The following is a 22,265-nucleotide window of genomic DNA, read 5'->3' as shown; positions in this document are numbered from 1 at the left end:
CCCTGCCTCCGAGTCATATTCTGCCGACTCAGTAAAGCCCCCTAACACCCCTTCTTCTCCCACTGCTACTTACTACATGCTTACGTGTGTGTGGTGGTTTGTTCACACCATGTAAAGCGGCCTGGTGTCCCTTGAAAGGCGCTATAATACATTTCATCTATTATTATTATTATTATTATTATGGTCCTTTGAAATATATATTTTAATGATACTGAGAATAATAATGCAAAAAAAACGATGCACCCTTCCAGTGTTGTAAATCATATTGAAATTGCAATATCGGTAAAAAAAAGAAATCACAGTTGTTGTTTTTTTAATTGTGCAGCCCTTACACACACACACACACACACACACACACACACACACACACACACACACACACACACACACACACACACACACACACACACACACACACACACACACACATACACTCTCATGTTGTCTAGTTAAATGATCTAATTGTTGTTGAAAATCTAAATAAAAGTGTTTAAAAAAAATCTCTCTCTTTCCCTCTCTCTCTCTCTCTCTCTACCTCTCTCTCTCTTTTCTCTCTCTCCCTCTCCCTCTCTCTCTCCTCTCTCTCTCTCTTTTCTCTCTCTCTCTCTCTCTCTCTCTCTCTCTCTCTCTCTCTCTCTCTCTCTCTCTCTCTCTCTCTCTCTCCAGCTAACGGCTACATCAGCGCCAGGGCCTCCCCGGGCCTCCTCTCCGTATCCAACGGCAACAGCATGGGGAAAGTAGTCCAGGCCAAATCTCCGCCTCCGCCCAGCCCTCAGATGAACAGCCGCAAGCCGGACCTGAGGGTCATCACCTCGCAGAGCAAGAGCCTCATGCAGCTGGTGAGCTACGGCAAACACTCAGGGACAAACTTAGAGGGGACAAACTCACATGGGGACAAACTTAGAGGGGACAAACTCACATGGGGACAAACTTAGAGGGGACAAACTCACAAGGAACACTGAATGTGGAATAGATTGGTTCCGATTGCTTCTGGATGAAAATTATGAGATGTTTTTTAGGAAATCTAAAGTCTCGTGTGGAGCAAAAGTGTCGACGCTACGGAAAATCACACAGGGACAAACTTAGAGGGGACACACTTAGAGGGGACAAACTCACATGGGGTCAAACTTAGAGGGGACAAACTCGTAAGGGGACAAACTTAGAGGGGACAAACTCACATGGGGACAAACTCACAAGAGGACAAATTCACGAGGGGCAAACTTAGAGGGGACAAACTCACATGGGGACAAACTCACAAGGGGACAAACTTAGAGGGGACAAACTTTAAGGGGACAAACATTAAGGGGACAAACTCACAAGGGGACAAACTTAGAGGGGACACACTTTAAGGGGACAAACATTAAGGGGACAAACTCACAAGGGGACAAACTTAGAGGGGACACACTTAGAGGGGACACACTTTAAGGGGACAAACTCACAAGGGGACAAACTCACAAGGGGACACACTTAGAGGGGACACACTTAGAGGGGACAAACTCACAAGGAGACAAACTTAGAGGGGACAAACTCACAAGGGGACAAACTCACAAGGGGACAAACTCACAAGGGGACAAACTCACATGGGGACAAACTCACAAGGGGACAAACTCACAAGGGGACAAACTCACAAGGGGACAAACTTAGAGGGGACAAACTCACAAGGGGACAAACTCACATGGGGACAAACTCACAAGGGGACAAACTTAGAGTGGACAAACTCACAAGGAGAGGAACTTAGAGGGGACAAACTCACAAGGGGACAAACTTAGAGTGGACAAACTCACAAGGGGACAAACTCACATGGGGACGGGACGCTGAATGTGGAAAATATTCGGCCCGATTGCTTAAAAATGTAAATACAGAACGAGAATTCCATGAGATTTGTTTTTAGGAAATCTGAAGTCTCGTGTGGAGCAAAGTGTAAAGCCGTAAAATGAAAGTCAAAGTCGACTTTATTGTCAATGTCTCTGTGTTTGATACAAACAGGGACATCGCGTATACAGACACACGCCTGAACGCCCACGTATACACACACAGATATATCGTCACATATATTTCATTTTAAACCTTTATTTACCCAGGAGACCTGCTCAAGTAGTTCCACGTGAAACATAGAAACATAAACAGAACAACAAGGACATCATACTGCAGGGGTGTCAAACTCAAGGCCCGGGGGCCACATCCGGCCCGCGACTTCATTTCATGCGGCCCCTCAAGAGATTGAAAAGAATATAATGTTTATTATACGGTTACATTCCGATTTACAGAAGCACGTAAATAATATAATATAAACTACATGTCCCACAATGCATCTCAAATTTGACTTTTTTTCTCAGAACAAGTTTTTTTCTCAGAATTTCACTTATTTTCTTGAAAATATAATTTTTTTCTCAGAATTAGATTTTTTTTAAATCATTTTGTAACATTCTCAGTGAAGAGACCTGCAATGATTTTCCCTAGACTTCTGCTTTCAGACGTAGTTAATGATGAAGTTATTACCCTATCCGATAATAATCCAATGCAGAGGCAATAATGTCATATAATACATTATTTGATATATATTAAATATTTATATATTTTGATATATGGTCTTAAAGTTACAACCGGCCCTTTGAGTGCAACCATAATGCTGATGTGGCCCGTGAAGAAATAGAGTTTGACACCCCTGTCATACAGCATCATTACAGGGATTACAATTACATAACTAAACGATATACATAAACACACATTAAGAGGTATATATGAATTAAGAGGTATACGTAAATATATAAAATTAACGGTCTACAACGTGGGTTTCAACGTGGTTCCCGGCTCACAAAGTTCCTAATTTGACAGATACAGAGAACATTGCAAGGGGCTCTGAGTGTTAATTGAAAGCCTTTTCATAATAACACTTATTCAGGATGGTTTTCACGTTCTCATCCTTAACCTATTACACGTCTTACTCGCTCTTTTCAACCTGACGAAACGAGCGGTTCATTAGCGCGTGTGATTTCTTGAGATTTCATCATTAGCATAATCAATGGACCCGTATGAGGTGACCTGCTGTGGGCGAGTTCAATTAAAAGACTCGCTTACCGCCGCTGAGTGCCGCTGAGGAAACTAGCAGTGGAAAGGTAGTTTGCAGGAAAACTATTTAAAATATTACAGCAAATGTCAACGCTGTGTCATCACGAAGCTGTACCGTGACAGGAATACACTCTGCATTAAGTCGGACACTAAAAACAGGTTTCGTTAAAGTAGAGACAGAAATAAAGTCCATGTTTCAGTGAGGGGTGCAACAGAGCAGTTTGCCTGCAACGAGTCCAAAACGAATCTGATTTCGGTGTCAAACACAAAGTTATAGTGGCCGACGGGTGCATGAAAATGCGCTACAACGCCCCAAAATATTTCCAGCAGGAGATACGTGCTGCTACGATGCAAATATAAAACACACAAAAGTGCCAAAACAATCATGAATAAACATCTTCAGCACCTTGACAACACATGCAGCGTTTAGAGAACATTCAGGGACTTGAGGAGACATGGCAGCGCCTACTAAAAGCTGCAGAAACCAAACCCTGCAAGAAGCTCAGAGACAACGGAGACCAGGGGACACTAAAGAGTGACGCACACAGCTGGGAGACCAGGGGACACTAAAAAGTGACGCACACAGCCGGGAGACCAGGGGACAATTAAGAGTGACACACACAGCTGGGAGACCAGGGGACACTAAAGAGTGACGCACACAGCTGGGAGACCAGGGGACACTAAAGAGTGACGCACACAGCTGGGAGACCAGGGGACACTAAAGAGTGACGCACACAGCTGGAAGACCAGGGGACACTAAAGAGTGACGCACACAGCTGGGAGACCAGGGGACACTAAAGAGTGACGCACACAGCTGGGACACCAGGGGACACTAAAAAGTGACGCACACATCTGGGAGACCAGGGGACACTAAAGAGTGACGCACACAGCTGGAGACCAGGGACACTAAAGAGTGATGCAAACAGCTGGGAGACCAGGGGACACTAAAAAGGGACGGAGCGCTTGGTGACGTTCAGGATTATAAAGCTGGACTGTGTCTGTTGTTGGAAACATACCTTTCATTGTGTGCATCACTTTTTAGAGTCCCCTGGAAACAGTTCCCGTTGTATTTGAACTTCTAGTTTTATTATTTTTATTTTATACGCCACTTTAAGTAAACACTGCACATGTTTCCTCAAGATGGAAACATTCATTTCGATGTGTTTTGAAAAATGTGTGTTTTTATATTTGCATCGTACTCCAAACGGAAATGTTTTGGGCCGTTGTAGCACGTTTGCACCCGTCAGCCACCGTACGAAACGCATTTAAATTAAACAAGGACCATGTATTAAAATGCACTAATCTCAAAAAAGAGATGTCAGATTTGACCTAATTTCCATCTGCAGCAACACACAATCAACAAACCATGGAACATTACATATCTCTATCAAGGCAAGGCTAGGCTAGGCTAGGCTAGGCTAGGCAAGGCAAGGCAAGTTAAGTTTATTTCTCTAGCACCTTTCAGCACCAGGCAACTCAAGGTGCTTTACAAAAATGAAAGACATTCAGACAAAGGCATTTAAAAACAGTAAAAGATAATAAAAGAAACATTAAAAGAAAAACAAAAAATGAAAGACATTAAGAAAATGGCATTTAAAATCAGTCATTAAAAAGAAAAGCTAATAAAATAAACATTAAAAGATAAAAGTTACAGTGCAGTCTAAGATATGAATAGTTCAATTATTTCGGTTCTTGATTTTTAATTTATTCACAGAACCTCCCTTTGGAAATCCGAACATTTCCGTCCCGATTGTTAATTTAGACCGATTGTTTTCACCATGTTTTGCTCGCATGACATCCACAGCCGGACCCTCAGGAGGGTGTACTAGCCCCCTACCCTGCTTTGCGTTCCATAACAAAGTCTTTAAGTGTTACCTGAACACCCCGTGTTACCAAAACACTATTGTTCACCCGTCGGTGCTGTTATACTTGTTCCTCAGTACAACTCACCTAAAAACTGATCGTAAACCCTGGCTATCAGACAAACAATTATACAGACGGATCAAAGCATGCTTCGACGTGGACCTACCGGCACATTTAATCGGTACAACTTATAATATAACACATGTTTGATCATATTTTACTGCAGTTAGTAGTGGAAAGGTAACGGTCCTCTGTGTTTTACTCCCCCCCCCCCCCCCCCCCCCCCGCCGTGCAGACAGAGGAAGAGCTGGAGTTGGTGAGTGAGGTGAAGACCCCTTTCAGAATGTTAAACCCCGTGGATGTGGAGTGATCTCACCGAGCATGCACCTTCGTTAGGGTTGAAGAGAGTAGAAGAAGAGAGGGGGAACACCAGGAACCAATCAGCTGCTTGCACTGGTTCCTGCAGGATTCAGAGTTCAATACACACACCGAGCCTCTCACAGTCCCAACGCGGAGACGCACTCAAGGAGAGTCGAGATCAGGAGGGCTGGACACTTGAATCCAAAACAAATTAACTTTTAAGGAGTTTGAAGTTTGCCCGGTAAAATCTCAGAGCGATGCCGGATAATAAAGAGAGGCAGGATCAGGAATACTTTATTCATCACAGGGGGGAGTTGGGTTTCCTGAGAGTAAAATATAAATCAATTAAAAGTAAGAATAAAATACGACATTTTCATAAAATAGGAAGCTTTTGAGGGAACATTGAGGGAACATTGAGGGAACATTACGAGAACATTGAGGGTACGTTACGAGAACATTGAGGGGACATTGAGGGTTCGTTACGAGAACATTGAGGAAACGTTGAGGGAACACAAAGGAACATCGAAGGAACATTGAGAGTACACAAAGGAACATTGAGGGAACATTGAGGGAACACAAAGGGACATTGAGGGAACACTGAGGGAACACAAAGGGACATTGAGGGAACACTGAGGGAACACAAAGGGACATTGAGGGAACACAAAGGGACATTGAGGGAACACTGAGGGAACACAAAGGGACATTGAGGGGACACTGAGGGAACACAAAGGGACATTGAGGGAACATTGAGGGAACACAAAGGGACATTGAGGGTACACAAAGGGACATTGAGGGAACACTGAGGGAACACAAAGGGACATTGAGGGGACACTGAGGGAACACAAAGGGACATTGAGGGAACACTGAGGGAACACAAAGGGACATTGAGGGAACACAAAGGGACATTGAGGGAACACAAAGGGACATTGAGGGTACATTGAGGGAACACAAAGGGACATTGAGGGGGAACTGAGGGAACACAAAGGGACATTGAGGGAACATTGAGGGGGGATTGAGGGAACATTGAGGGGACATGGAGGGAACATGGAGGGAACATGGAGGGACATGGAGGGGACATGGAGGGAACATGGAGGGAACATGGAGGGGACATGGAGGGGACATGGAGAGTACACAAAGGGACATTGAGGGGACATTGAGGGAACATTGAGAGTACACAAAGGGACATTGAAGGGAAATTGAGGGAACATTGAGGGGACATTGAGGGGACATTGAGGGAACATTGAGGGGACATTGAGGGAACATTGAGAGTACACAAAGGGACATTGAGGGGACATTGAGGGAACCGGAGCGACCAGCTGACTGTGTGCAGTTTGCTCAGCATGTGCATGTATGGTTTATCTCAGTGCCGACGCTCAAAGGATCACAGTGAGAAAACATCACAACATGGAGCACACACACACACACACACACACACACACACACACACACACACACACACACACACACACACACACACACACACACACATTGGAGGTCGGCACTCTGACCCCTTCACCCCCCCCCCAAAGCACACACACACATTCATGCTGACATGTGTTCATGCATTTTTCTCCGCATACATACACACTCAAAAAACAAACACCTTTCACTGTGTTTGAAATCCTCACATACCTTCTTTTCACACCATGGCACACACATACGTTTTCAACACACACACACACACACACACACACACACAGATTTGTAGATGCATGCGTTCCTGTCGGCATGAAGCCTCTCATCACACCTTCCTCCGTGACGGTACATAACGCCATGCCAACGCCACCTCGAGATGCGAGACACTTGTCATCTTTGCACGCAGATGTTAAAGTGTCGATGAAAAAGTTAAAGCCTCGGGGGGGAATGGAGGTGCTTGGGTTTCCTCGCAGGGGTGAACAAAAAAAAAACATCATCCACCGCCCTGCACATTTATCACTGCATTTGCTTTATACGATTTGTCTTTATTTAATCTGCCAATAAAACCCCGAACTGAGGGACACAAAAGTGAATTGGTGTTTCGTGAAGCAAAGACTAACGCATGGGTTTTCCATGTGGACTAAAAGCAGAACAAGCTGTGATTCAAGTGAAACTTTTCAGTAGTAATAGTGTAATTAAATAGTTCTCATTACAACAACGTCCCTGCAGCCGCTCTGCTGTACAGTGGGAAGCACATGCTAACCATTATCATTATTACTGTTGAAGATGGATGATGTCATGTTCTCCGACAATGGGCCCATAAAAGGGAATAAAAAACGAGGTGAAACCCGACCAGGTTTTCTCACGACACTGGAGGCAAAGAGCCAAGAAAATAGAGTTTAGTTGTGAATGTTAGATGGATGTCATCGCAGTATTTATTTATTCAATAACGATGTTAATCTTGATGTAGGGCAACATTCCTTAAAGGGGCCCTATTATGCAAATGTAAGGCTCATATTAGTATGTAGTGTCTCTACTTTAAAGAGTCCTCTCCTGCTGATGTTCAGGTGTATATCAGTATGTAGTGTCTCTACTTTAAAGAGTCCTCTCCTGCTGATGTTCAGGTGTATATCAGTATGTAGTGTCTCTACTTTAAAGAGTCCTCTCCTGCTGATGTTCAGGTGTATATCAGTATGTAGTGTCTCTACTTTAAAGAGTCCTCTCCTGCTGATGTTCAGGTGTATATCAGTATGTAGTGTCTCTACTTTAAAGAGTCCTCTCCTGCTGATGTTCAGGTGTATATCAGTATGTAGTGTCTCTACTTTAAAGAGTCCTCTCCTGCTGATGTTCAGGTGTATATCAGTATGTAGTGTCTCTACTTTAAAGAGTCCTCTCCTGCTGATGTTCAGGTGTATATCAGTATGTATTGTCTCTACTTTAAAGAGTCCTCTCCTGCTGATGTTCAGGTGTATATCAGTATGTAGTGTCTCTACTTTAAAGAGTCCTCTCCTGCTGATGTTCAGGTGTATATCAGTATGTATTGTCTCTACTTTAAAGAGTCCTCTCCTGCTGATGTTCAGGTGTATATCAGTATGTAGTGTCTCTACTTTAAAGAGTCCTCTCCTGCTGATGTTCAGCTGTATATCAGTATGTAGTGTCTCTACTTTAAAGAGTCCTCTCCTGCTGATGTTCAGGTGTATATCAGTATGTAGTGTCTCTACTTTAAAGAGTCCTCTCCTGCTGATGTTCAGGTGTATATCAGTATGTAGTGTCTCTACTTTAAAGAGTCCTCTCCTGCTGATGTTCAGGTGTATATCAGTATGTAGTGTCTCTACTTGAAAGAGTCCTCTCCTGCTGATGTTCAGGTGTATATCAGTATGTATTGTCTCTACTGGGACATGTCTCCACGCTTAGAGATGTCCCGCCCCTTAGCTTACCACGTACAATGTGTTGAAGCGCTAGCCAATAGAAGCGTGAGTGTTCCATAGTGATGTCATTATGTTCCTTGAAGCCACCTCCAAACGCTCCTAAAAGTCCCCGAATCCCACTTTCTGTTTCTCATTTTCCTCCCTCCATCTCTGTGTTTTCCCAGAATGCTCAGCGGCTAGGCGTCTCCCAGTCGCTCACCACACCTGTGGTCTCCGTGGCAACACCCAGTCTCCTCGCACCCTTCTCCGGCATGCAGACGGCCTACAATACGGGTAAGACACATTTACTCTCTCCGATACTAGGTGTGTTAATAATATATAATGTAAATACTTGGGTTGGGAGGGTTACTTGTAATGTTCCGTTAAAATAACGAGTTACCTCTGTATAATGTAAATAATAAACAAAATAATTACATATCATTTAGCTGAGGCTTTTATCCAAAGTGCAAAGACCATAAAGAATCAAACAAGGAACGTGCAGATATATTCACTTCAGTTAAAGTGCTGGCGACTCGGATACAAAGCCTACACTGCTTGGTGTTTTGAAATAGATGTGTTTTCAATTTCAATCTAGTCTCAAAAGTAACCTGATTACTTTCTGAAATTGTCGCTAAGTCAGCTGCATTTAAATATTCAATACAGGCTTCTCTTATCTAAGAACCCTTTAGCATGTCTTCTACAGGACTCAGAGTCAAACACACAGTCTGCTTTGTGTGTCGTGAAATATCTCCAAGTGCCACGTGAGGAAATACTTGAAACCCTTTGCAGCGCGATGCCACAAACCACTATGAATATTCACTTTGTTCATTGTGGAACACTTGCACTTCAAAGGTCTCCATTAATATGGATTAGCTCTGATTAATATTGATGCTCCAGAAAAACTTGTGTGATGTAAAAACAATCCCCCCCCCCTCTCCTCATCCTCCTCCTCCTCCTCCTCCTCATCATCCTCCTCCTCATCCTCTCTCTTTCTCCCTTTATCTCAGAGTACCAGCTGACGAGTGCAGATCTCACCGCGCTGCAGACGTTCACACCGTCCATGGCTGCCTGGCAACAGCAACCAGTGGTCTCCCAGCAACAGCAGCAGCAGCAGCAGCAGCATCAGCAGCAGCAACAGCAGCAGCAGCAACAGTCGAGTCAGATGAGCCTGGCGTCGCTCAGTAACTTGGTGTAAGTTGCTTTCTCTTTATTTAACTAAATCATTCCATGTTTTTCACAACCTTTGTTTACCTTTTCCTCTTTCAAATGCCACCAGAAGACTTTTAGAAATATGTAACTTAGAGCAGTTAAGTCCTTAAGTAACTAAGTACTGAACTTAATTTAAGCAGGGTTCTTCCGGTCATTGAAAACCTGGAAAAGTCGTGGAAATTAAACTAAAGTTGCATCAAATATAATTTATATTTTATCTAATCGCCGAAATAGTAATACTATAATGATAATAAATATTGTATCGTATCGTAATGAAACGTAAAATGGCATTTAACTGTCGAGGTATTTTGCTGGTGAGAGATTTTAGTGGAAGCTAGTAAGCCCATTTGATTTGTTTTAGATAGGCACAACATGTTTCATATGTTCCTTATTTTCCTGTTCCATGTTAAAATACACAGTTTTCAGTGGTGCGCTGAGAAAGAGTCATATGTTTGTCACGGAGAAGTCATTGAAAGTCATTGGTGAAAAAGTGTATGAACCCTGTTTAAGGTATTTCCACTTTATGCGACTTCCTACTCCTTCTCCTTTATACGCTGGCCCAAAACATGTCTGATAGGAGAAGCTCGCTGCGCTTTTGAACACGATGCAAATATAAAAACCCACTTAATAAAACATCTTCACCAACTTTGCTGCAAAGGCAAACATTATACAAATGAAAAAACGTTGCAAGAGACTGGAAACACAGCGGAGACCAGGGACAACCTTTTCCTTTTGAAACGCCGCCAGTAGACGTTTCAGAAGCTGTAACTTAGAGCGCTTGGTGGCGTTCAGGATTATAACATTGGCAATCTGGAATAAAAATAAGACTAAACAGTATTAAAATAAACAATAACAACAATGGATTGTATGTATTATGATCCCTGACAGTATAAGAAGACATACCTGCAAAATGAAAAGCATGCACACATTCTTTGATTACTCATTATAACTTAGGTTTGGTAACCGTACGAGTCGCCTGTAACCTAAGTATAAAACCAAATGCAATGCAAATAAATACAAGAGAAAACAAATATGAATACGTTTATTACGTCAGTGTGTTATGTAAACAACAGAACAATGTAACCTTAGAAAAGAAGAAATGATCAATAATATTAATTATTTCTTATTATGATTAGTTGATTGATTGATTTATTAGTAAAATAAATAATTACAAAATAAAAAATGTTGCAGTGCATAGTCATGTAAGAGAAAACAAAACAAGTGACCTTTACAACAACAACAACAACAACAACAACAACAACAACACCAACAGCAGCAACATAAACAGTCCCACATCTAGTGTTGGAAAAGGAGTGAGAAGAAGTATAATTTATTTAATCTCACCCCCTTGTCCCTAAATTATTTATTTATAATCTATAAATAATAATAATAATTATTATTAATAATTATTTTTGTATATATACACATATACACACACATACACATATATATATATATACACACACACATACACATATATATACACATATACACACACATACACATATATATATACACATATACCTACACACCTACATATATCTACGCATATACATATATATATATATACACGTATACACACACACATATATATATATATACTAATATCTATACACACACACACACATATATATACACATATATACACACACATATACATACACACATACATATATATATATATACACAAATACATACACACACACACATATATATATACACACACATACACATATATACATACATACACATACACTTACATAGATACCTACAGTCAACAGCCTACAGTTATTTGTATTAAGTAAGTGTAAGGGAACACAGTTACTTTTTTCTGTATCCTGATTACATAATCCTGTTACATGTAATCTATTACTCTCCAAAATGCAGTAAAGTGTTGCATATTACTCTAAAAAATGGCCATTCTGCATAAAAAAATACTTTAATTAATTCATTGCTTCTGACCTGAGACCCTCCCACGATGCAACATGTGTACAATACAGAAATACAAAATAAACAGTAGTGCAAGAAGTCTATATACATGTAGATGGAATATGGGATATGAAATTAAATAATGTAAATGAAGACAAAATGGTAGTTGAAATACATTTTGATGCAATGGTTAAGTAATACACGCTGAATGCAGGACAGTATTTCTCCACTGGTTAAACTAAACGGATTCCAAGTGGCTCTCCCGCCTCTGACTCAGACTCGTGAAACACGTGAAGCCTCTCCCGCGCGGAGCTGTGTTTTCACCCCAGCTGTGTTTGATTCATCTTAGCGGTGACCTAGATACTCCATGCCTCTTCTCCCCACCTCCACTCCCATCCTCCCACTCACCCCCCTCAGATCCCACTCCCACTGGGGTCCTTCTCTCATTTAGCTCCTGGTAGCTAGTCTGCTAGCTGTTATCCGGCAACACACGACACACACTTTTAAAACATGTCTCTTATCAGATGTTCTGTTGTAAAGTTACTTCCACTAAGTCGTTGTCAGTCATGTGTTTATATTATTGTTTAGGCAAGGCAAGTCTTTGTAAATAGCAATTGAAAGTGCTTTACAAAAATGAAAGACATTAAGAAAATGGTCATTAAAAAGCAAAGATAATCAAATCAACATAAAATAAAAATAAAAAGTCAACGTTATTGTCAGTCTTCCAGTTTGTGTGAGAGACCGAAATACCGTTTCCCACAATCCCGAATGCAAAAACAAATATGTATATACCTATATATACACAAGACATATACATATGCACACATTAAGAGCTAAATAAAAGCACAACAATCAATATACAAACAGTGCAGTGTGAGATATGAATAGTTCAATTAAAAGCAGTGGCAAAAAGAAAAGTCTTCATTACATCACAGGCAGGGGAAAGCAGCCATTTTAAACTTTTCAGGACCATGCGCGTCGTAGCATTTTAGCCGCTAGCGCTAAGTTTTTTCTGTTAGCCGTCTGGCTAAGCTAGGCTAACCTGTGGATGGGGAGCAGCTTGTAACTGTCTCTTGTTTTGTCCTCCCTTCCCCTTTTTCTCCACAGCATGTGGGGTGCAGAGAAACAGAATGCAGAGATGGTTAACTGCATCTCCAATTTTGCTGCTAACCTGAGGTGAATGACATGTTAGCATCTGGCGCTAAGCGGCTCTGCTATGCCTTTTTACCTGTAAAGTTACACTCACAGGCTTTGGTTAGGAGCCAAAGAAATCAATGCAAAACCTTCTGTCCTTTCCATCTGTGTGTTACATGTTAATGCTTTGCTGTCTGCACGTCATCGCTGCTTCAGTTTAAGACGGGTTACTTGTGTGGTTGTAAGCATCTGCGTGCACGTAACTCTGAGATGTGAAGCTCTTTGGAAGTGTCACGAACAAAGAGGGAGACGCTGCAGCGTGTCGCTCGGAAAAGGCGTCTCCTGATGCTGCGTTCAGGACCAAACGGCGTCCCAGTGCTCAGCTGCACACCACACAGTGCATTAACATTTCACTCTGCAGCCATTTAGCTGTCGCTGTCAGCCGGCAGTCTTCATAGACTCCAAGTCCTCAGACACAGCAGCACTACTAGAAAGAATAATTTAGACGTAGCTTCGCTGTCAAAGCCATTTATTTTTGATGGATTACATTAAAATCAAATGGAGGTTGGAATTAGATGGAGTTTGATAATCAGTTGATAGTCTGTAACGCTCTTGGGTCTGCTGTGACTTTTTACTCGCTACACACACTGAAAATAACATTCAACACTTTGTTCAACAACATTTGAAGGAGCTGCCGGAAATGGTCAAAAAATGCTGTAAAATTAAAGATGGCCGAATTCCTGTTGGGTTTACAGTCTAGCCACAATAGACTTTATCTGTCATCTCCACGTGCAGGAGAGGACTCTTTAAAGTAGAGACACTACATACTGAAATACAACTGAACATCAGCAGGAGAGGACTCTTTAAAGTAGAGACACTACATACTGATATACACCTGAACATCAGCAGGAGAGGACTCTTAAAGTAGAGACACTACATACTGATATACACCTGAACATCAGCAGGAGAGGACTCTTTAAAGTAGAGACACTACATACTGATATACACCTGAACATCAGCAGGAGAGGACTCTTTAAAGTAGAGACACTACATACTGATATACACCTGAACATCAGCAGGAGAGGACTCTTTAAAGTAGAGACACTACATACTGATATACACCTGAACATCAGCTGGAGAGGACTCTTTAAAGTAGAGACACTACATACTGATATACACCTGAACATCAGCAGGAGAGGACTCTTTAAAGTAGAGACACTACATACTGATATACACCTGAACATCAGCAGGAGAGGACTCTTTAAAGTAGAGACACTACACACTGATATACACCTGAACATCAGCAGGAGAGGACTCTTTAAAGTAGAGTCACTACATACTGATATACACCTGAACATCAGCAGGAGAGGACTCTTTAAAGTAGAGTCACTACATACTGATATACACCTGAACATCAGCAGGAGAGGACTCTTTAAAGCAGAGACACTACATACTGATATACACCTGAACATCAGCAGGAGAGGACTCTTTAAAGCAGAGACACTACATACTGATATACACCTGAACATCAATCCAATCCAATCCACTTTATTTGTATAGCACAGTTTAAAAACAGAGGGTTTGCCAAAGTGCTTCACAATGAACATAACATTATAATAAAATATAATATTACACGAATAGATAAAAAAAGCACACATAAGAATAAAAACAAGGCACATAAAGGCCATGGACAGACAGTGAAAGCATACAAATAGGTATGACATAGCTCAGCTCAGACTGACTGGTAAGCGAGGGAAAACATCAGCAGGAGAGGACTCTTTAAAGTAGAGACACTACATACTGATATACACCTGAACATCAGCAGGAGAGGACTCTTTAAAGTAGAGACACTACATACTGATATACACCTGAACATCAGCAGGAGAGGACTCTTTAAAGTAGAGACACTACATACTGATATACACCTGAACATCAGCAGGAGAGGACTCTTTAAAGTAGAGACACTACTACTGATATACACCTGAACATCAGCAGGAGAGGACTCTTTAAAGTAGAGACACTACATACTGATATACAACTGAACATCAGCAGGAGAGGACTCTTTAAAGTAGAGACACTACATACTGATATACACCTGAACATCAGCAGGAGAGGACTCTTTAAAGTAGAGACACTACATACTGATATACACCTGAACATCAGCAGGAGAGGACTCTTTAAAGTAGAGACACTACATACTGATATACACCTGAACACCAGCAGGAGAGGACTCTTTAAAGTAGAGACACTACATACTGATATACACCTGAACATCAGCAGGAGAGGACTCTTTAAAGTAGAGACACTACATACTGATATACACCTGAACATCAGCAGGAGAGGACTCTTTAAAGTAGAGACACTACATACTGATATATACCTGAACATCAGCAGGAGAGGACTCTTTAAAGTAGAGACACTACATACTGATATACACCTGAACATCAGCAGGAGAGGACTCTTTAAAGTAGAGACACTACATACTGATATACACCTGCACATCAGCAGGAGAGGACTCTTTAAAGTAGAGACGCTACATACTGATATACACCTGAACATCAGCAGGAGAGGACTCTTTAAAGTAGAGACACTACATACTGATACACCCACCAAACCTCATACATGTAGGAACAATACAAAGACTGCGTTCTAGGTGCACGAACCCAAACATGTGTCGGCCCTCCAAACTGTGATTATTTTTAGACATAATAACACCAAACCTTGACCTGGCGGTGTCGGCGCTCGGACCCTAGAAATGTCTTTGCTTGAAGTCAATTCAAGAGACCGCAGCTGCTCACAGTCTATCACACACAACGAAATGAAGATAACAGAAGTGTGTTCAACAACTGACACTTGAAGTAATGCGATGTGTCAGCAGGGAGACTGGTGTGTGTTTCTCCGTCTGACAAGCTGAAAATTGTCCATGAAAATATGATAATAGGTTGTTTGTTATTGTATCCAGCAGCTGTGGCTCCTGGGGGGGTTGTGTGTCTTTGAGAAAGCAGGATATAGTCAGCAGAGCTCCTCTCATCGCCCTGTTTTAACAAATGGACGTCCAGATTGCATGAAATTATTCAGCAGGCAGATCTGGTGAAACACTCAGGACATGAAGAAGGAGCCAGCGCTTGTTCTCAAGGGAATTAGCGAAATCCAGATATAGCTTCTCCACTCGGGGAAATAAAAATAGTTTTTATATACCGTGAAGTGTTTCTAATCTTTAAGATGAAAGGTTTGAGATTCGGGTCTGTTTTGCTTCCAGGACATGTCTTCTTTCGGACCCGTACAAACAAAATATACACTTAGAAGTTTATTTGACTATTGTTGTCTATTTGCGTTTTAAACACAACATGTCAACACTTGAGAAAAATCTGAAAAATAATGATCTTAATGTGAGTAATGACGTGGGGAAGTTTGAAGGGGATATCTGTAAGTTACATTTTACAAGTTGCACCTTAACGATAGATCAACAGAGCCGGCCAGCTGACCAATCAGAGCAGACTGGGCTCTGGTTTCAGACAGAGGGTGAAAAGAGGTGCTGCAGCACAGGCAGTATGAGAACAATAAAGCATGGAGACATGTGAGGACTCTTTAAAGTAGAGACACTACATACTGATATACACCTGAACATCCGCAGGAGAGGACTCTTTAAAGTAGAGGCACTACATACTGATATACACCTGAACATCCGCAGGAGAGGACTCTTTAAAGTAGAGGCACTACATACTGATATACACCTGAACATCAGCAGGAGAGGACTCTTTAAAGTAGAGGCACTACATACTGATATACACCTGAACATCAGCAGGAGAGGACTCTTTAAAGTAGGGACACTACATACTGATGTACACCTGAACATCAGCAGGAGAGGACTCTTTAAAGTAGAGGCACTACATACTGATATACACCTGAACATCAGCAGGAGAGGACTCTTTAAAGTAGAGACACTACATACTGATATACACCGGAACATCAGCAGGAGAGGACTCTTTAAAGTAGAGACACTACATACTGATATCCACCTGAACATCAGCAGGAGAGGACTCTTTAAAGTAGAGACACTACATACTGATATACACCTGAACATCAGCAGGAGAGGACTCTTTAAAGTAGAGACACTACATACTAATATACACCTGAACATCAGCAGGAGAGGACTCTTTAAAGTAGAGCCACTACATACTGATATACACCTGAACATCAGCAGGAGAGGACTCTTTAAAGTAGAGACACTACATACTGATATACACCTGAACATCAGCGGGAGAGGACTCTTTAAAGTAGAGACACTACATACTGATATACACCTGAACATCAGCAGGAGAGGACTCTTTAAAGTAGAGACACTACATACTGATATACACCTGAACATCAGCAGGAGAGGACTCTTTAAAGTAGAGACACTACATACTGATATACACCTGAACATCAGCAGGAGAGGACTCTTTAAAGTAGAGACACTACATACTGATATACACCTGAACATCAGCAGGAGAGGACTCTTCAAAGTAGAGACACTACATACTGATATACACCTGAACATCAGCAGGAGAGGACTCTTTAAAGTAGAGACACTGCATACTGATATACACCTGAACATCAGCAGGAGAGGACTCTTTAAAGTAGAGACACTGCATACTGATATACACCTGAACATCAGCAGGAGAGGACTCTTTAAAGTAGAGACACTACGTACTGATATACACCTGGACATCAGCAGGAGAGGACTCTTTAAAGTAGAGACACTACATACTGATATACACCTGAACATCAGCAGGAGAGGACTCTTTAAAGTAGAGACACTACATACTTATATACACCTGAACATCAGCAGGAGAGGACTCTTTAAAGTAGAGACACTACATACTGATATACACCTGCACATCAGCAGGAGAGGACTCTTTAAAGTAGATCCACTACATACTGATATACACCTGAACATCAGCAGGAGAGGACTCTTTAAAGTAGAGACACTACATACTGATATACACCTGAACATCAGCAGGAGAGGACTCTTTAAAGTAGAGACACTACATACTGATATACACCTGAACATCAGCAGGAGAGGACTCTTTAAAGTAGAGACACTACATACTGATATACACCTGAACATCAGCAGGAGAGGACTCTTTAAAGTAGAGACACTACCTACTGATATACACCTGAACATCAGCAGGAGAGGACTCTTTAAAGTAGAGGCACTACATACTGATATACACCTGAACATCAGCAGGAGAGGACTCTTTAAAGTAGAGACACTACATACTGATATACACCTGAACATCAGCAGGAGAGGACTCTTTAAAGTAGAGACACTACATACTGATATACACTGAACATCAGCAGGAGAGGACTCTTTAAAGTAGAGACACTACATACTGATATACACCTGAACATCAGCAGGAGAGGACTCTTTAAAGTAGAGACACTACCTACTGATATACACCTGAACATCAGCAGGAGAGGACTCTTTAAAGTAGAGACACTACATACTGATATACACCTGAACATCAGCAGGAGAGGACTCTTTAAAGTAGAGGCACTACATACTGATATAAACCTGAACATCAGCAGGAGAGGACTCTTTAAAGTAGAGACACTACATACTGATATACACCTGAACATCAGCAGGAGAGGACTCTTTAAAGTGGAGACACTACACACTGATGTGAACCTGAAAAGGAGCATTAAGGGTATTAAGTGTTAAGTAGTAAGTATCAAGTGACTAAATTAAGTGTATCTGTTGTGTTCTTTGAGACATTTGGATCACTAATCCTGACTTTACTGAACAAGCAGGGATTTATTCTGCGCTCCGGTTCGACAGCAGAATAAACACGGCGCAGGTTTATCCATCTGTGTGTGCCATCCCAGTGTCTGTCCTCTCTGCACGACGGACGCGTCTGCGGCCCAGACTGCTTTCTGATTTCATCTCAAACAAAGCTCCGTCCAATCAAACGGTGACCGCCGGTTCGGCCGCCTTCGCTGTCGTCCACACTTAAACTCGGCACCGCGAAATCATTTCTGTCATCTCACCCTCTCCCACCCCCCCTTTATTTAATCATTCCTTACTTCCTGCTTTGAGTTAAATCTGGACCTGTTGACTCCCCTTCTCTCCCGTAATCTAAATGTTAATATATCTCGGCTGCCTCTCTTATTTAGCCCGTGTCCCCGTCTGTATAGAATTGCTCTCCGGGTGCCATGCTGTTGTTGGTTTCCTCTCCGCGTCGATGTGTTATCTGCAGACTGGTACATCTTAGCAGGGAAACAACTCCTCGGGACATCGTGTGCTCGTGCATCACCGTTGTTTGTGTCCATTTGATCCATTCGTGGCTACACATCAATAACTGTGGAGTGGATGAAGTGTCTTATCGCTGGCTGAAGTTCCCTGCTTCTCACATTTCCTCTCTCTCAGGCTGTGTCTCTCTCCCTCCTTCTCTCAGCTGTTGTTTGGGAATAAAGACACACACTGCTGACATGCTTACAGGACACACTGTTTGTAATCAGCAGGGCACAGTGCGCGCATGCTATCAGAGGCTGCTCAGTGAAGCCTTCCCAGAGTACACATAAGACACCACAGCAGACGCTTCATTACACGTGCTGCTACCTGCTATAGTTTAATTGAGCAAAAGACGTGTAGACTGTGCGGCCATTGGATGCTTATGGTCATTGGTTCTATTGGTGATTATTACACTTTGCATGCAGCCTTTAAAGGTGGGGTACGTTTCAGAAACCGGCTCGAGTGCGCTAGAATTTGAAAGTACACAGCCGAAAAGAATCCGCCCCTTCCTTCAGACTTCCTCACAGAGCACCTCCTCCACACACACGACCGCGCACATGACGTAGGTTGGCTGCTGTATAGTTCAAGGGAATTGTAAACCATACGAAACAGATGATTACCCGTCCAAGAGAAAAAGAGCGACCACGGCGTCAGATTTCAACTCGTTGTGTTCCATCGTTGAAAAGCAACTCCGATATTGCCTCTGGTTCGACTTCTCCTAGTTTCCACTTTCTTTTTGTTCTTAATTTGTTCCGTTACATTTTTTCTTTTGCGACCAGTAGACGATGTTGAACCTAACGCTGCCATGGTGAAAGTGGCCGCCTGTTGCTGGCGAGTCATTGAAGTACTGTGAAAAGCACGACCACGCCGGCTAAACGGATTGGCCGTTTAGCCGGGCCAATCCGATTGGTCGGATTGCTTTTCACAGTATCACGGCTTCCACAGATGACATTTTTTTATGGATTTTTTGTCAAAGCACTTCAGATATTCATTGCTATCGGGATGTTAAGAGCATTCCATGGAATATAACAACAAGTGTATCTCGAGCCGGGTTCTGAAACTTACCTACCCCACCTGCTGTGTATGAAAAGTGTCTGCTTATCAGTAGCAAATTGATTTGTGCTTCAGATTAGTACGGTGGCCCACAGGTGCCAACGCGGAACAGTTCCACTAAGAGACACTCGCTGCAGCTTCAGAAACGATGCTAATGCCAAAACAGATACATGCGTTTACTAAAAGCGCTGTGTAAACAAAACGCTGCAAGACGCTCAAAGCACAACAGAACCAGGGGACATTAAAAAGTGACGCACACAGCTGGGAACCCACACACTTGGTGACGTTCGAGGCTTACAAAGTTAGCCAACCGTCATTTTTAGTAAACGCTGCGCATGTTTCATCAAGTCAGTGAAGATCTCGGCATCGTTCTTGAAGCTGTGGCGTGTGTCTTCTCATGGTGTCGGGCGTATCGGCCAACATACATCAGTCTGGCGTATTGGATGCAAAGAAATCACAATTGCATTTTCTGTAAGCTGTAAACTGTGTCCAATGAGGGTTGCCATCTCCCGTGCATAAGTTCATCCCTCCAGTCAAACAGGACAAGCAGCTGTTGATAGAAAGACATGTCTGTTGCCTAGCAGCAGCTGATAGGCATCACGTTAGCCCAACAGACTGACTGCATACAACACATGATGCATCTACCGTCACTTCTCTCATAAAAGGGAAACACAAAGGGCTGCCGTCTCCATTCTGCTAAAACATGCCTTATGTCAGGGGTGTCAAACTCAAGGCCCGGGGGCCAAATCCGGCCCGCGACTTCATTTCATGTGGCCCGCAAGAGCTCTGAAAGAATGTAATATGTTTATTATACGGTTACAGGCCGATTTACAGATGCACCATGTCCATAAACTACATGTCCCACAATGCATCTTACATTAGATTATTATTTTTTTACTTTTTTTTCAAAATGTCACTTTTTTTATTTAAATATCACTTTCTTCAGAATTTGACTTTTCTTTTAAAATAATTTTGTGACATTCTCACTGAAGAGACTTGCACTTATTTGCCCTAGGCTTCTTCTTTCAGACGTAGTTATTTCTGAAGTGTTTACCCTATCCAATAATAATCCAATGCAGAGGCAATAAAGTAATATAATATTTGTATATATATTAAATATTTATATATGTATGTTTATATAGTCTTAAAGTTACAACCGGCCCTTTGAGTGCAGCCATAATGCTGATGTGGCCCGCGATGAAATTGAGTTTGACCCCCCTGCCGTATGTCATCCCTCCAGTCCAATGAAACACTTGTATTTATAGCAGGCTCTTAAATAAAATACACTGTTGGAGAATTTAGGGAATATTCCTTTCTAAACTCCCGTTGGCTTGCCGATGTTTCCAGGTCTATTGGAGCGGACTGTAAGAATGCATTGCGTGTGGAAGAAAGTGAAATGTGTGTGTGAGCAGCAACACTTCCCGCTCTGCCTCTTAGCAACATGTCTGAAGCAGCTGTTGAGCCTTTTTACTGTTCCTCTGTTGCCACGGAGCGCGCCTGGCCTCCGTCCCGCTGTGTCCGTGCTGTCGGAGCTCTCGTTTTTAAACTTGCTTGTCTCTTTGTTTCCTCCCCCTCCTCTGCAGCTTGGCCTCTCAGTCCAACTTGCTCTTTGGCAGGGAGGACGGCCTCTGCTGGTACTGTACTCTCTACACACACTACAGACACACACACACACACACACACACACACACACACACACACACACTACAGACACACACACACAGCACGCTGCGCTACCAAAATACCTGCTGCATGAGGAACTAGAGCACAGTTTTTAAAAAGAGTTTGCTACTGAAATAGAGACGTGTTGCCTGTCTAAAAACAGATTAAAGAAGATTCGTTTCTACGGGCTCAATCAGGCAGAAGCTGCGCTACATTTGACCATGAATTAATTTGTCAGGGTTGGGGAAAAATAGGACCCAAATGCAGATTGAGCAGGGAAGCAGGTTTCAAAATGGAACAAAAGGCGAGCTTTATTCACAAAAGCTGAAAAAACAAGAATCCATGAACCGGTAGCCGAGGTAGCATCCGAACAAAAAGGACTCCAACAT

The 22,265-nt window shown here is 42.3% G+C and overlaps 2 protein-coding genes across 9 annotated transcripts in view; both read left to right on the top strand.

Moving 5' to 3' along the window:
- Positions 1-22,265, top strand: part of LOC117460575 (killer cell lectin-like receptor subfamily B member 1B allele C) — a 461,418-nt gene that overhangs the window by 381,058 nt on the left and 58,095 nt on the right. The window lies entirely within an intron of this gene.
- Positions 1-22,265, top strand: part of mef2d (myocyte enhancer factor 2d) — a 159,617-nt gene that overhangs the window by 128,399 nt on the left and 8,953 nt on the right. For 4 of the 8 annotated variants that reach the window (XM_034101629.2, XM_071206006.1, XM_034101628.2 and 1 more), the window contains exons 7-12: positions 667-839; positions 5,228-5,257; positions 8,801-8,909; positions 9,623-9,806; positions 12,861-12,929; positions 21,798-21,848. In XM_034101629.2, coding sequence (XP_033957520.1) covers positions 667-839; positions 5,228-5,257; positions 8,801-8,909; positions 9,623-9,806; positions 12,861-12,929; positions 21,798-21,848 — 616 coding nt within the window. The remainder of the gene's footprint in view (positions 1-666; positions 840-5,227; positions 5,258-8,800; positions 8,910-9,622; positions 9,807-12,860; positions 12,930-21,797; positions 21,849-22,265) is intronic. The other 4 variants (XM_071206008.1, XM_071206009.1, XM_071206007.1 and 1 more) reach the window with 3 other exon arrangements.

The sequence above is a fragment of the Pseudochaenichthys georgianus genome, chromosome 16 (assembly GCF_902827115.2).
Source record: "Pseudochaenichthys georgianus chromosome 16, fPseGeo1.2, whole genome shotgun sequence".
NCBI lineage: Eukaryota > Metazoa > Chordata > Actinopteri > Perciformes > Channichthyidae > Pseudochaenichthys > Pseudochaenichthys georgianus.
Note: the sequence above shows the minus strand (reverse complement) of the source record. Positions and strands in the feature narration are given on the sequence as shown.